Source organism: Physella acuta, unplaced genomic scaffold, assembly GCF_028476545.2.
Source record: "Physella acuta isolate Inbredline_101_S28 unplaced genomic scaffold, ASM2847654v3 ptg000131l, whole genome shotgun sequence".
Taxonomy (NCBI): domain Eukaryota; kingdom Metazoa; phylum Mollusca; class Gastropoda; family Physidae; genus Physella; species Physella acuta.
In genome coordinates this window covers 531,454-544,811 of record NW_026731650.1, presented here as the reverse complement: position 1 = coordinate 544,811, position 13,358 = coordinate 531,454, and the positions used below count along the sequence as shown (strand labels likewise).

General features: G+C 47.2%; 1 protein-coding gene across 2 annotated transcripts in view; it reads right to left on the bottom strand.

Annotated features, from left to right (window-relative positions):
• LOC131935096 (uncharacterized) overlaps positions 1-13,358 on the bottom strand; it is a 164,302-nt gene that overhangs the window by 28,998 nt on the left and 121,946 nt on the right. For both annotated transcript variants that reach the window (XM_059291411.1, XM_059291412.1), the window contains exon 4: positions 8,740-8,900. In XM_059291411.1, coding sequence (XP_059147394.1) covers positions 8,740-8,900 — 161 coding nt within the window. The remainder of the gene's footprint in view (positions 1-8,739; positions 8,901-13,358) is intronic.

Genomic DNA, 13,358 nt, shown 5'->3' with positions numbered 1-13,358 from the left:
CTTCATGGACACCTCCTCCCCCTCCCCCCGTTGATGCTATCAGATTCACTTCATACCCCCCCCCTCACATCAGGCTATCAGATTCACTTCATGGACCCCCTCACCCTCCCTACATACCCCCATCACCCCCCCCCCCCCCCTTTCCTATTTTAAAGCTGACGAGAAGAGATTGGATATCCCTTCATTAGATGGCCACCTTAAATAAATATCGATCTTAGTTCATTAGGGCACAGGCCATCACATAGCCATTAAGACGGTACCTTCAATATTACACTGTGCTGAGGGTCACATAAGGACCTTTGTAGGGAGGTAGAGAGGTATGGTGTAAGAGGACCTTTGTAGGGAGGTAGTGAGGTATTAGAGGTCACATAAGGACCTTTGTAGGGAGGTAGTGAGGTATGGTGTCAGAGGACTTTTGTTGGGAGGTAGTGAGGTATGGTGTCAGAGGACTTTTGTTGGGAGGTAGTGAGGTATGGTGTAAGAGGACCTTTGTTGGGAGGTAGTGAGGTATGGTGTCAGAGGACCTTTGTAGGGAGGTAGTGAGGTATGGTGTCTCACATAAGGACCTTTGTTGGGAGGTAGTGAGGTGTCGTGGATTGCAGTATTTTATTTATGAATAGATGCTTATAGGAAGATGAAAAAAAAAACTGTACGGTATAAACAAACAGAGTGACCTGCCCTTATTCTGTGTCACGGCCAACTTCCGGTGGTCTAATTTGATTGAATGGGTCTGTCAATCAGAAGGTGACACGTGACACAGTACGTCCATCAATGGAGGAGAGATACGTGACACGTGACATAGTACGTCCATCAATGGAGGAGAGAAATGTGACACAGTACATCCATCAATAGAGGAGAGAAACGTGACACAGTACATCCGTCAATGGAGGAGAGAAACGTGACACAGTACTTCAATCAGGAGCTGACACGTGACACAGTACGTCCCTCAATGGAGGAGAGATACGTGCGGCCATGTCTACCCTCTAGGTTTGGATTAAGATGAAGGATTCACGCACATATCACCTTAAGTAGCAGTGGTCACCCAAGGTCACAGTGGTCATCTTAGGTCACAGTGGTCATTCAAGGTCAGAGGGGTCATCTTAGGTCACAATGGTCATCTTAGGTCACAGTGGTTATTCTAGGTCACAATGGTCATCTTAGGTCACAGTGGTCATCTTAGGTCACAGTGGTCATTCTAGGTCACAGTGGTCATCTTAGGTCAGAGTGGTCATCTTAGGTCACAGTGGTCATCTTAGGTCACAGTGGTCATCTTAGGTCAGAGTGGTCATCTTAGGTCACAGTGGTCATTCTAGGTCACAGTGGTCATTCTAGGTCACAGTGGTCATCTTAGGTCACAGTGGTCATCTTAGGTCAGAGTGGTCATCTTAGGTCACAATGGTCATCTTAGGTCACAGTGGTCATCTTAGGTCACAGTGGTCATTCTAGGTCACAGTGGTCATCTTAGGTCAGAGTGGTCATCTTAGGTCACAGTGGTCATCTTAGGTCACAGTGGTCATCTTAGGTCAGAGTGGTCATCTTAGGTCACAGTGGTCATTCTAGGTCACAGTGGTCATTCTAGGTCACAGTGGTCATCTTAGGTCACAGTGGTCATCTTAGGTCAGAGTGGTCATCTTAGGTCACAGTGGTCATCTTTTGTCACAGTGGTCATCTTAGGTCACAGTGGTCATTCTAGGTCACAGTGGTCATTCTAGGTCACAGTGGTCATCCTAGATCACAGTGGTCATTCTAGGTCACAGTGGTCATCTTAGGTCACAGTGGTCATCTTAGGTCACAGTGGTCATCTTAGGTCAGAGTGGTCATCTTAGGTCACAGTGGTCATCTTAGGTCACAGTGGTCATCTTAGGTCAGAGTGGTCATCTTAGGTCACAGTGGTCATTCTAGGTCACAGTGGTCATTTTAGGTCACAGTGGTCATCTTAGGTCACAGTGGTCATCTTAGGTCACAGTGGTCATCTTAGGGCATAGTGGTCATCTTAGGGCATAGTGGTCATCTTAGGTCACAGTGGTCATTCTAGGTCACAGTGGTCATTCTAGGTCACAGTGGTCATCTTAGGTCACAGTGGTCATCTTAGGGCATAGTGGTCATCTTAGGGCATAGTGGTCATCTTATGGCATACTGGTCATCTTAGGGCATAGTGGTCTTCTTAGGGCACAGTGGTAATCTTAGGGCATAGTGGTCATCTTAGGGCATAGTGGTCATCCTAGATCACATTCAAGTAGTTTGAGTCATCCTAGGTCGTATGAATACATCGTACGTCATATTTCGTGACAGACTTTGATGAAGTTAAAACAACATGTGGGTGGTGATGTACTCAAGTCTACCCAGCGTCACGTGGACTCACATCAGCCACACAAAGATGTAGTCTTTAAGTTTCTCGTCTACCAACCTACCAACGTTCCATGTCTATAGGTGTAACCTAACCCAAGTAAAAGAGATCTCTACATGTGAGCGAGTGTACCCCATGTTGAGACAAACCTTGTTGCTAAAAAGGAGCCAAGCGAATGGTTGATCAGCACGCACCTTAAGCCAGTCATAGAGCGTTGTGGACGTGACTGAAAGAAAGACACGCCAAGTTAACCAGACCGTCTTGAATTCACTCGCTTAAAACGTTGGCCGTTTCAAATTATTCAGTCTTAATTCTTAACGGATTTTAGTGGGTATCCAGCTCCTGTAATCCACCATCTATTCAGTGGATGTGCATCCAGCTCCTGTAATCCACCATCTATTCAGTGGATTTGGATTCGTCCTTCGAACATCTCATGTTTATTTCTTACAAAAAACAAGCAGAGGAAATGACAGTCAACAGGTACGGATTATTGATAAACTGCCCCCCACACAGATCATCCCTGCCCCACCCCTCACTACCAGTTCCACATCCGAGCCCCACCTCACCTCCCATTTCCATAAAGACGTCCCTGGCCCCACCCTACCAGATCTACATCCCAGTTTCACCCCCGCCCCAATATGGACACCCCTACCACACCCTCAACAACACAAAACAGAGAAAACGACAGCACATAATAAACCAGCTAATTAAACCCGTGCGATGGACTAAATTAGATATCCACATCCAGGTCACTAAAGGAATATTTTCAAAACGTTTGGCGACCAACGTTGTCACTTGTTTCAGCTAAAGAAAACTGATGAATAATTTATATTGGTGGTGAATTGTAATGTAGTATTTGACTGGTACACAAGTTTTGTTTAAACGTCATCTCGCTGACATAGCTCTACATGTGACGTGTGGGGGCCGTGAAAAATTGTGTGATCACCGACATTAATACATGTGATCTCTGGTCATTGTGGATATGACACACCATCGGAAAAATGTGATTTCTGGTAATTGTAGATATGAATTACACTCGTAAAAATGTGATTTTTGACGTTTCATTTATCCTTCGCTTATTGTAAAATATACGAAAAGAATGTTATTCCTTGAATGCAGGACCGGGTTTTCTAATTCCCCCCCCCCACCCAAATAAGCTGCCTGAGACGACGACTGGGCTAACCCTCTACAATCAATACCTCGAGAAATCTGAACATTCTGGCACTATTGTATTGGCTCAGTAGCCAGTGATTGATGTGAGGGGGGGGGGGAACTATTGGATTACAAGTGTACATCTACCAGTACAATTACCACCTCCTCTCACCGTCCTCCTAAATCTGACCACCTCCTCTCCCCCATCCCCCTAAATCTGACCACCCCCTCTCCCCCGTCCCCCTAAATCTGACCACCCCCTCTCCTCCATCCCCCTTAATCTGACCACCCTCCCCACTGGGCTAGGATTGAACCAACATAGATCTGAGATACGTATTGGCTGGTGGCGACCCATGGGTCGTTTCCGTGGTGACCCGCGGGTCGTTTCCTGTTGTCCATAACTCGGGTCTCTCTTACAACGGCACGTGACCAAGGGGTAGTGAGAAGTTGAACCCAGTAGCCCCAATGTCCAGCATTAGACTGACCAATGTCCAGCATTAGACTGACCAATGTCCACTATTAGACTGACCAATGTCCAGCATTAGACTGACCAATGTCCAGCATTAGACTGACCAATGTCCAGCATTAGACTGACCAATGTCCAGTATTAGACTGACCAAGGGGTAGCGAGAAGTTGAACCCAGTAGCCCCAATGTCCAGCATTAGTCTGACCAAACTGGGTTCGAAGAATGACCACTCTAAATAACCTGAAGTGAAACTGCGCCAACCAAGTTGTAAACATAAAAACGGCGCCCCTCTAGCAATAAAACTAAAATGGCGCCCCTCTGGCAATAAACCTAAAACGGCGCCCCTCTAGCAATAAACCTAAAACGGCGCCCCTCTAGCTAGAAACCTTAAACAGCGCCCCCAGTAATAAACCTAAAACGGCGCCCCTCTAGTAAGAAACCTTAAACAACGCCCTGAGCAATAAATCTAAAACGGCGCCCCTCTAGCAATAAACCTAAAACGGCGCCCCTCTAGTAAGAAACCTTAAACAACGCCCTCAGTAATAAACCTAAAAGGGCGCCCCTCTAGCAGTAAACCTAAAAGGGAGCCCATCTAGCAATAAACCTTAAAGGGCGCCCCTCTAGCGATAAACCAAAAAGCGCGCCCCTCTAGCAATAAATCCAGTACGGCGCCCCACCACGCGGTAACACCCAGCAGCTTGTTTACCTGATCCAATTACTTTATTGATTGGCACACCGGGCCTATTTGCCGGCCAACACCAGCTTTAATTACATTAGCTGACATGGCCCGTACACCAGTCGGTGGCCAGGATCACGTCACGTGGCCACGTTCATTAGTCGGCCACGTCTTAATGTCACTCCCAAGCTGGTCATCTAATTAAGAAATATTTTGGCATCCCTGCGGCCTGCCTTTGTTTCTCTCCAGCCTAAAGAATGCCACAGATGGCCTAAGAAAAGGGCGAGAATCGTGTCTGATATTGGCCCTTGGGTGTGTGGAAATTTGAAGAAAAAATGGAACGTCTCAGATAGCAACCTCTCATAAGAATCTCTGGTTCACTCATTTCTTTTCCGACTGGGACAAATATAATGTGTGTCTTTGGAATCAGTTGGCCATTTTGTTAATAGAATCTGGTATCAGTTGGCCATTTTGTGGATCGTTTTGGTAATAGCTGTCCAACCTGTTCATTGAGGTTGGAATCAGTTGGCCACCTTGTTAATTATGTAATGAATCAGTGGGCCATTTTGTAAATCAAGTAATGAATCATTTGGCCATCTAATGGATCGTGGCAAGTATCATATGGCCAACGTTAATCATGGCTGCTATAAACTGAGCACGATGTTCTCACTGTTGAAGACGTGACATCCCAAGGAAGCCGCAGCTATGGTGAATGTCACCTGTCTTTGGGGATAGACTCACATACTTTTCACCAACATACAGGAGAGAGAGAGGGAGAGAGGGAGAGAGATAGGGAGAGAGAGAGGGAGAGAGGGAGAATGAGAGAGAGAGGGGGGAGAGAGGGAGAGAGGGAGAATGAGAGAGAGAGGGAGAGGGAGAATGAGAGAGAGAGAGAGGAAGAGAGAGAGGGAGAGAGGGGGACATAGGCTTGTCCTAGGAAACATTTCTCTAGTAATTTGCCTCAGTTAAATAGACGAAAAAACAGTTTTAAAAGAGAAAAATAAGTTAGATCCACCCGGACGATCCACCCGGAGAGATTAGATCCACCCGCCGGACTGTCCTGCAGTCCGGACTGCTTTCGTCTAACCGGACTGTGGGGACAGTCCAAGTTGAATACAAAGATGGATGTGGACAAGCCGGAGACCGTCCCCAGATCTTGGCCCAGCACAAGCGACATGTAAACCACGGAGTGGGTCTACCCTGGCAGTCTAGATAAACGAGTCCGAAGGATGAAGCTGCACACCCCCATAGAGCCGTTTGGAATGGACCAGTCCAAGATATGTACCGCGGCCACTGAGTTCACGAGATGAATTATTCACAAGCTCTCGCGGGGCAAGTGTGAGTTTACCATTTCACTGTCCGAGGGCGGTGGGGGCGTGGGGGAGGGGGGGGGGGTTGAAGGGGAGGGGAGGTGTAGGCATAGCCAGTAGAGGAGGGAGGGGTTGTTGGGCACGTGTGCTGGTGGATTTCTTGGACACGAGGGTTTGTAGGACATGGAAGTTTGTAGGACATGTGGGTTTGTAGGACATGGGGGTTTGTAGGACATGGAAGTTTGTAGGACATGGGGGTTTGTAGGACATGAGGGTTTGTAGGACATGGGGGTTTGTAGGACATGTGGGTTTGTAGGACATGGAAGTTTGTAGGACATGGGGGTTTGTAGGACATGGAAGTTTGTAGGACATGGAAGTTTGTAGGACATGGGGGTTTGTAGGACATGGGGGTTTGTAGGACATGGAAGTTTGTAGGACATGTGGGTTTGTAGGACATGGGGGTTTGTAGGACATGGAAGTTTGTAGGACATGGAAGTTTGTAGGACATGAGGGTTTGTAGGACATGGAAGTTTGTAGGACATGTGGGTTTGTAGGACATGGGGGTTTGTAGGACATGGGGGTTTGTAGGACATGGAAGTTTGTAGGACATGTGGGTTTGTAGGACATGGGGGTTTGTAGGACATGGGGGTTTGTAGGACATGGAAGTTTGTAGGACATGGGGGTTTGTAGGACATGGAAGTTTGTAGGACATGGGGGTTTGTAGGACATGGAAGTTTGTAGGACATGGGGGTTTGTAGGACATGGAAGTTTGTAGGACATGGAAGTTTGTAGGACATGTGGGTTTGTAGGACATGGGGGTTTGTAGGACATGGGGGTTTGTAGGACATGGAAGTTTGTAGGACATGGGGGTTTGTAGGACATGGAAGTTTGTAGGACATGGGGGTTTGTAGGACATGGAAGTTTGTAGGACATGGGGGTTTGTAGGACATGGAAGTTTGTAGGACATGGGGGTTTGTAGGACATGGAAGTTTGTAGGACATGGGGGTTTGTAGGACATGGAAGTTTGTAGGACATGGGGGTTTGTAGGACATGGAAGTTTGTAGGACATGGGGGTTTGTAGGACATGGAAGTTTGTAGGACATGGGGGTTTGTAGGACATGGAAGTTTGTAGGACATGTGGGTTTGTAGGACATGGGGGTTTGTAGGACATGGGGGTTTGTAGGACATGGAAGTTTGTAGGACATGGGGGTTTGTAGGACATGGAAGTTTGTAGGACATGGGGGTTTGTAGGACATGGAAGTTTGTAGGACATGGGGGTTTGTAGGACATGGAAGTTTGTAGGACATGGGGGTTTGTAGGACATGGAAGTTTGTAGGACATGGGGGTTTGTAGGACATGGAAGTTTGTAGGACATGGGGGTTTGTAGGACATGGAAGTTTGTAGGACATGTGGGTTTGTAGGACATGGGGGTTTGTAGGACATGGGGGTTTGTAGGACATGGAAGTTTGTAGGACATGGGGGTTTGTAGGACATGGAAGTTTGTAGGACATGGGGGTTTGTAGGACATGGAAGTTTGTAGGACATGGGGGTTTGTAGGACATGGAAGTTTGTAGGACATGGGGGTTTGTAGGACATGGAAGTTTGTAGGACATGGGGGTTTGTAGGACATGGAAGTTTGTAGGACATGGGGGTTTGTAGGACATGGAAGTTTGTAGGACATGGGGGTTTGTAGGACATGGAAGTTTGTAGGACATGGGGGTTTGTAGGACATGTGGGTTTGTAGGACATGGGGGTTTGTAGGACATGGGGGTTTGTAGGACATGTGGGTTTGTAGGACATGGGGGTTTGTAGGACATGGAAGTTTGTAGGACATGGGGGTTTGTAGGACATGTGGGTTTGTAGGACATGGGGGTTTGTAGGACATGGGGGTTTGTAGGACATGTGGGTTTGTAGGACATGGGGGTTTGTAGGACATCGGAGTTTGTAGGACATGGGGGTTTGTAGGACATGGGGGTTTGTAGGACGTGGGTTTGTAGGACATGGGGGTTTGTAGGACATCGGAGTTTGTAGGACATGGGGGTTTGTAGGACATGTGGGTTTGTAGGACATGTTTGGTGGCCCATTACAGACCTGTTCAAGTGGCCCATTACAGACATGTGGCCCATTACATACATGTGGTGGCCCATTACAGACATGTGGTGGCCCATTACAGACCTGTTCAAGTGGCCCATTACAGACATGTTCAAGTGGCCCATTAAACCTTTTCTTACATCCATGCCCTGATTGTTCCCCCTGCCGATCTGCTTAATGCTTGACTAATTGTTTCCATCAGCTGTTGTAGCAAGGGCGATAACCGCTATCTTGTAAGCGCCTTACATTTTTAACCCAATCCCTAAACAAAAACAGCGAGATTTCATGCCGAGATGAGATTACTGGGAAACAAATTGCTGCATCATCCAACCAATCAGATCGTCCCGTATGAGTAGTGTGGAAACACGTGACAGTGTGAACAATACTCATCCTTGGTCACAGTTGGCTTCTGAGGACCGGCTTCTGACTTCCCCATATAAAACTAGAGGTTGGCATTAAAATGTGCTCTCCACTAACCGTAAGTCCATAGGGTGATACATTCTTGCCGGTTTATAAAATGCCGGCAAGAATCTATCACAACCGGCAACAAAACCAAAATTAGCATTACACCATGAACAACTCTAAGACACCCAGCTCTGTTATATCAACCGGCTTTACGACAACCGGTTTCTACAACCTCTGTGAAAGCAACCGGCTGTGAAAACCGGCCAATAAGAACAAGCTAACATAACTTACCCTCGGTGACAAACCGGACGACGACCGGCTTCTCGCTGCCGGCGACGAAACCAAAGCCTTTGTCCGGGTCCCTGACCAGCTGGACCTCTCGCGGCGCTGGCGGCTCCACATAGTCCGGGTCTTGGCGAGGGTCCTCGCGGGTCGTGTACTTGTCCACATGGCTGGGGACAGAGACAAGATCAACTGATCAGATACAGGGCAGTGTTACAGGTTTTTACACATGGCTGGAGACAGAGACATGAGCAATTACAGGGCAGTGGTACAGGTTTTATAACGGCTATATGACAGGGTCACGAGTTTTTACACCAGCAATTCGAACATTGCCACAAGATATCAAACCAGCAGTTGGGGAAAGAGTCAAAACATTTCCATATTAGTCAGCAACAGATTTGATTGGTCGATACTTAATCAGTCAAGTTTTGTGCCCTAACACTGTCTATCGATTAAATCTATCACGACTTTGTTGTAAATTTAGTTCAATATTTGCTACAACTACACAGTAACTAAAACCAAAGTTTTGATAATTAAAAAAAAACACAACAACAAAAAACTTGACAATATTTATCGTGGAGAACTCCCATCAAATTCCTCACTGCAAACAACCGCACTAAAGTTTGTGTGAACTTTAAACAAATTGGAGCTAATCCTTAGATGATCCACACTTTAAGGGTGCCACACCGCCTCAAACTAATCCATAAATAGCAGCTAAACGTTCACATGTGCGGCTAGAAAATTCTCCCATAATCATATTAGACAAATAAGCCTCCCCCTCCCCCCTTTAGATCAGCGACTACTTGCTCTGTGTAGAAAAAGTCCATCAAAGACCAAAACATTTACGGCCGCTATTTAATGAACAAACCACAAACTTGTCAAATTACTGGAGCTCGCATCAAATGAACATTTTACCCAGCACAAACCATTAATTGCTTTTTGATGAAGAATTAAAATGGCACTTTCTTCTACGTGATGGGTCTGTGTGTTTGTGGCGAACGTTGATACATCCCGAGCAAGCCTACGTACACCATATATAGGGGCCCACTAACAAGCCTACGTACACCATATATAGGGGCCCACTAACAAGCCTACGTACACCATATATAGGGCCCACTAACAAACCTATGTACTACATATCTGGGGCCCACCAACAAGCCTACGTACTACATATCTGGGGGCCCACTAACAAGCCTACGTACTACATATCTGGGGCCCACTAACAAACCTATGTACTACATATCTGGGGCCCACTAACAAGCCTACATACTACATATCTGGGGGCCCACCAACAAGCCTACGTACTACATATCTGGGGCCCACTAACAAGCCTACATACTACATATCTGGGGGCCCACCAACAAGCCTACGTACTACATATCTGGGGCCCACTAACAAACCTATGTACTACATATCTGGGGCCCACTAACAAGCCTACATACTACATATCTGGGGGCCCACCAACAAGCCTACGTACTACATATCTGGGGCCCACTAACAAACCTATGTACTACATATCTGGGGCCCACTAACAAGCCTACATACTACATATCTGGGGGCCCACCAACAAGCCTACGTACTACATATCTGGGGCCCACTAACAAACCTATGTACTACATATCTGGGGGCCCACTAACAAACCTATGTACTACATATCTGGGGCCCACTAACAAGCCTACGTACACCATATATAGGGGCCCACTAACAAGCCTACGTACACCATATATAGGGCCCACTAACAAACCTATGTACTACATATCTGGGGCCCACCAACAAGCCTACGTACTACATATCTGGGGGCCCACTAACAAGCCTACGTACTACATATCTGGGGCCCACTAACAAACCTATGTACTACATATCTGGGGCCCACTAACAAGCTTACATACTACATATCTGGGGGCCCACCAACAAGCCTACGTACTACATATCTGGGGCCCACTAACAAACCTATGTACTACATATCTGGGGGCCCACTAACAAGCCTACATACTACATATCTGGGGCCCATCAACAAGCCTACATACTAAATATCTGGGGCCCACTAACAAACCTATGTACTACATATCTGGGGCCCACTAACAAGCCTACGTACTACATATCTGGGGCCCACTAACAAGCCTACGTACTACATATCTGGGGCCCACTAACAAACCTATGTACCACATATCTGGGGCCCACCAACAAGCCTACGTACCACATATCTGGGGCCCACCAACAAGCCTACGTACTACATATCTGGGGCCCACCAACAAGCCTACGTACTACATATCTGGGGGCCCACTAACAAGCCTACGTACTACATATCTGGGGCCCACTAACAAGCCTACGTACTACATACCTGGGGACCCACTAACAAGCCTACGTACTACATATCTGGGGCCCACTAACAAGCCTACGTACTACATATCTGGGGCCCACTAACAAGCTTACATACTACATATCTGGGGCCCACTAACAAGCCTACGTACTACATATCTGGGGCCCACTAACAAGCCTACGTACTACATATCTGGGGCCCACTAACAAACCTATGTACCACATATCTGGGGGCCCACTAACAAGCCTACGTACTACATATCTGGGGCCCACTAACAAGCCTACGTACTACATATCTGGGGCCCACCAACAAGCCCACATGCTACAGTGTAGCCCATCTTGTCTACCAACAGAAGGTGTTATAAAACCCACAGCGTGAAGGCACGAGTCGTTACCTCCCCCCCCCCCCTCTACAGCATGCATCACTTAGAAAAAAAACAAGCGAGGGTAGAAAAACACAGGTGAGACGCCTCTAATTAATTGTCGTTTAATTACCTCCACGGAAGTTATGGCATAACCGTAAGGTGCAGGGCTGAAGTTTTCTATCATATGTTGTTTGCATGGGTTTTTGTCATGTAATTATTATGGGTTTATGTCATCTGTTGTTTGCAGGGGTTTTTGTCATAGGTTTTTTGCACGGAATTTTGTCATAGGTTTTTTGCACGGAATTTTGTCATAGGTTTTTTGCATGGGTTTTTGTCATAGGGGTCATCCATAAATGACGTCACGCTTTTTTGGACGATTTTACCTCCCCCCCTCCCCTCCGTCACACGTCGTCACAAAAAGTCAGACCCCCCCTAAAATGACGTCACACCTCAACGTACAACCCCCTCAAAATTGCAGTTGAATTTTTTTTAAACATCGATATTTTTCTAAAATCTTGTCTAAACTATTACAATTTATTAAAACAGTTATCTAAAACGCGAAATAACGTCTAAAATTCGTTTTCTAACATTGCTTTTTTATAATGTGATGTCGCAACATCTGACCCCCCCCCCCCCCCCTCCCCCTCATCAAACATCGTCACAAAATTACGGACACCCCCTCCCCCTACGAGTGTGACGTCATTTATGGATGACCCCATATGTTTGTAAGGGTTTTTGTGCAAGGTTTAGTGACGTGATGTAACATCAAGTTTTTGTCTAGAGGAGATGAAGGGGAAATAAGCGTGTCGAGCAGGAGAGATAAGTCTATTAGACGCAGGTGAGAGAAATGTTGACAAAGATAATAAATGTAGAATACACCAAGTCATGATTCTTACTGCTAGCTTTAGAGTTGTTATTTTTTTACTATATGACGAGACTCAACAACTGTTTGCACAGATGAGAATCTCGTGGATGTTTTTACATCTACGTTATCTAGGCTAGGTCTCTCAGCTAAAGGTAATGGTGTCATCAGGCTAAATCAGGCTATCAAACATATTGATAAATGGGAGGGACCATAGAGGGATGGGAGGGGCCATAGGGGAATGGGAGGGACCATTTGGATGGGAGTGACGATAGGGGAATGGGAGTGACCATAGGGGAATGGGAGGGACCAGAGAGGAATGGGAGGGACCTTAGGGGAATGGGAGGGACCAGAGAGGGATGGGAGGGGCCATAGGGGAATGGGAGGGACTATAGAGGGATGGGAGGGACGATAGGGGAATGGGAGGGACCATAGGGGAATGGGAGGGACGATAGGGGAATGGGAGGGACCTTAGGGGAATGGGAGGGACCATAGGGGAATGGGAGGGACGATAGGGGAATGGGAGTGACCATAGGGGAATGGGAGGGACCAGAGAGGAATGGGAGGGACCTTAGGGGAATGGGAGGGACCAGAGAGGGATGGGAGGGGCCATAGGGGAATGGGAGGGACTATAGAGGGATGGGAGGGACGATAGGGGAATGGGAGGGACCTTAGGGGAATGGGAGGGACCATAGGGGAATGGGAGGGACGATAGGGGAATGGGAGGGACCAGAGAGGGATGGGAGGGGCCATAGGGGAATGGGAGGAACTATAGAGGGATGGGAGGGACGATGGGGGAATGGGAGGGACCATAGGGGAATGGGAGGGACGATAGGGGAATGGGAGGGACCATAGGGGAATGGGAGGGACCATAGGGGAATGGGAGGGACCATAGGGGAATGGGAGGGACCATAGAGGAATAAGAGGGACCATAAGGGAATGGGATAGAAGAGAAGGATGGGAGGGAAGAAATTAATAATGGAAGTGAATATAATGTGATGGGACGGACAACAAAGCGAGTGACGGTACAGCAGACAGACACTATACAGAGTACAAAGGAACAAAAACCAAACGGCAACACG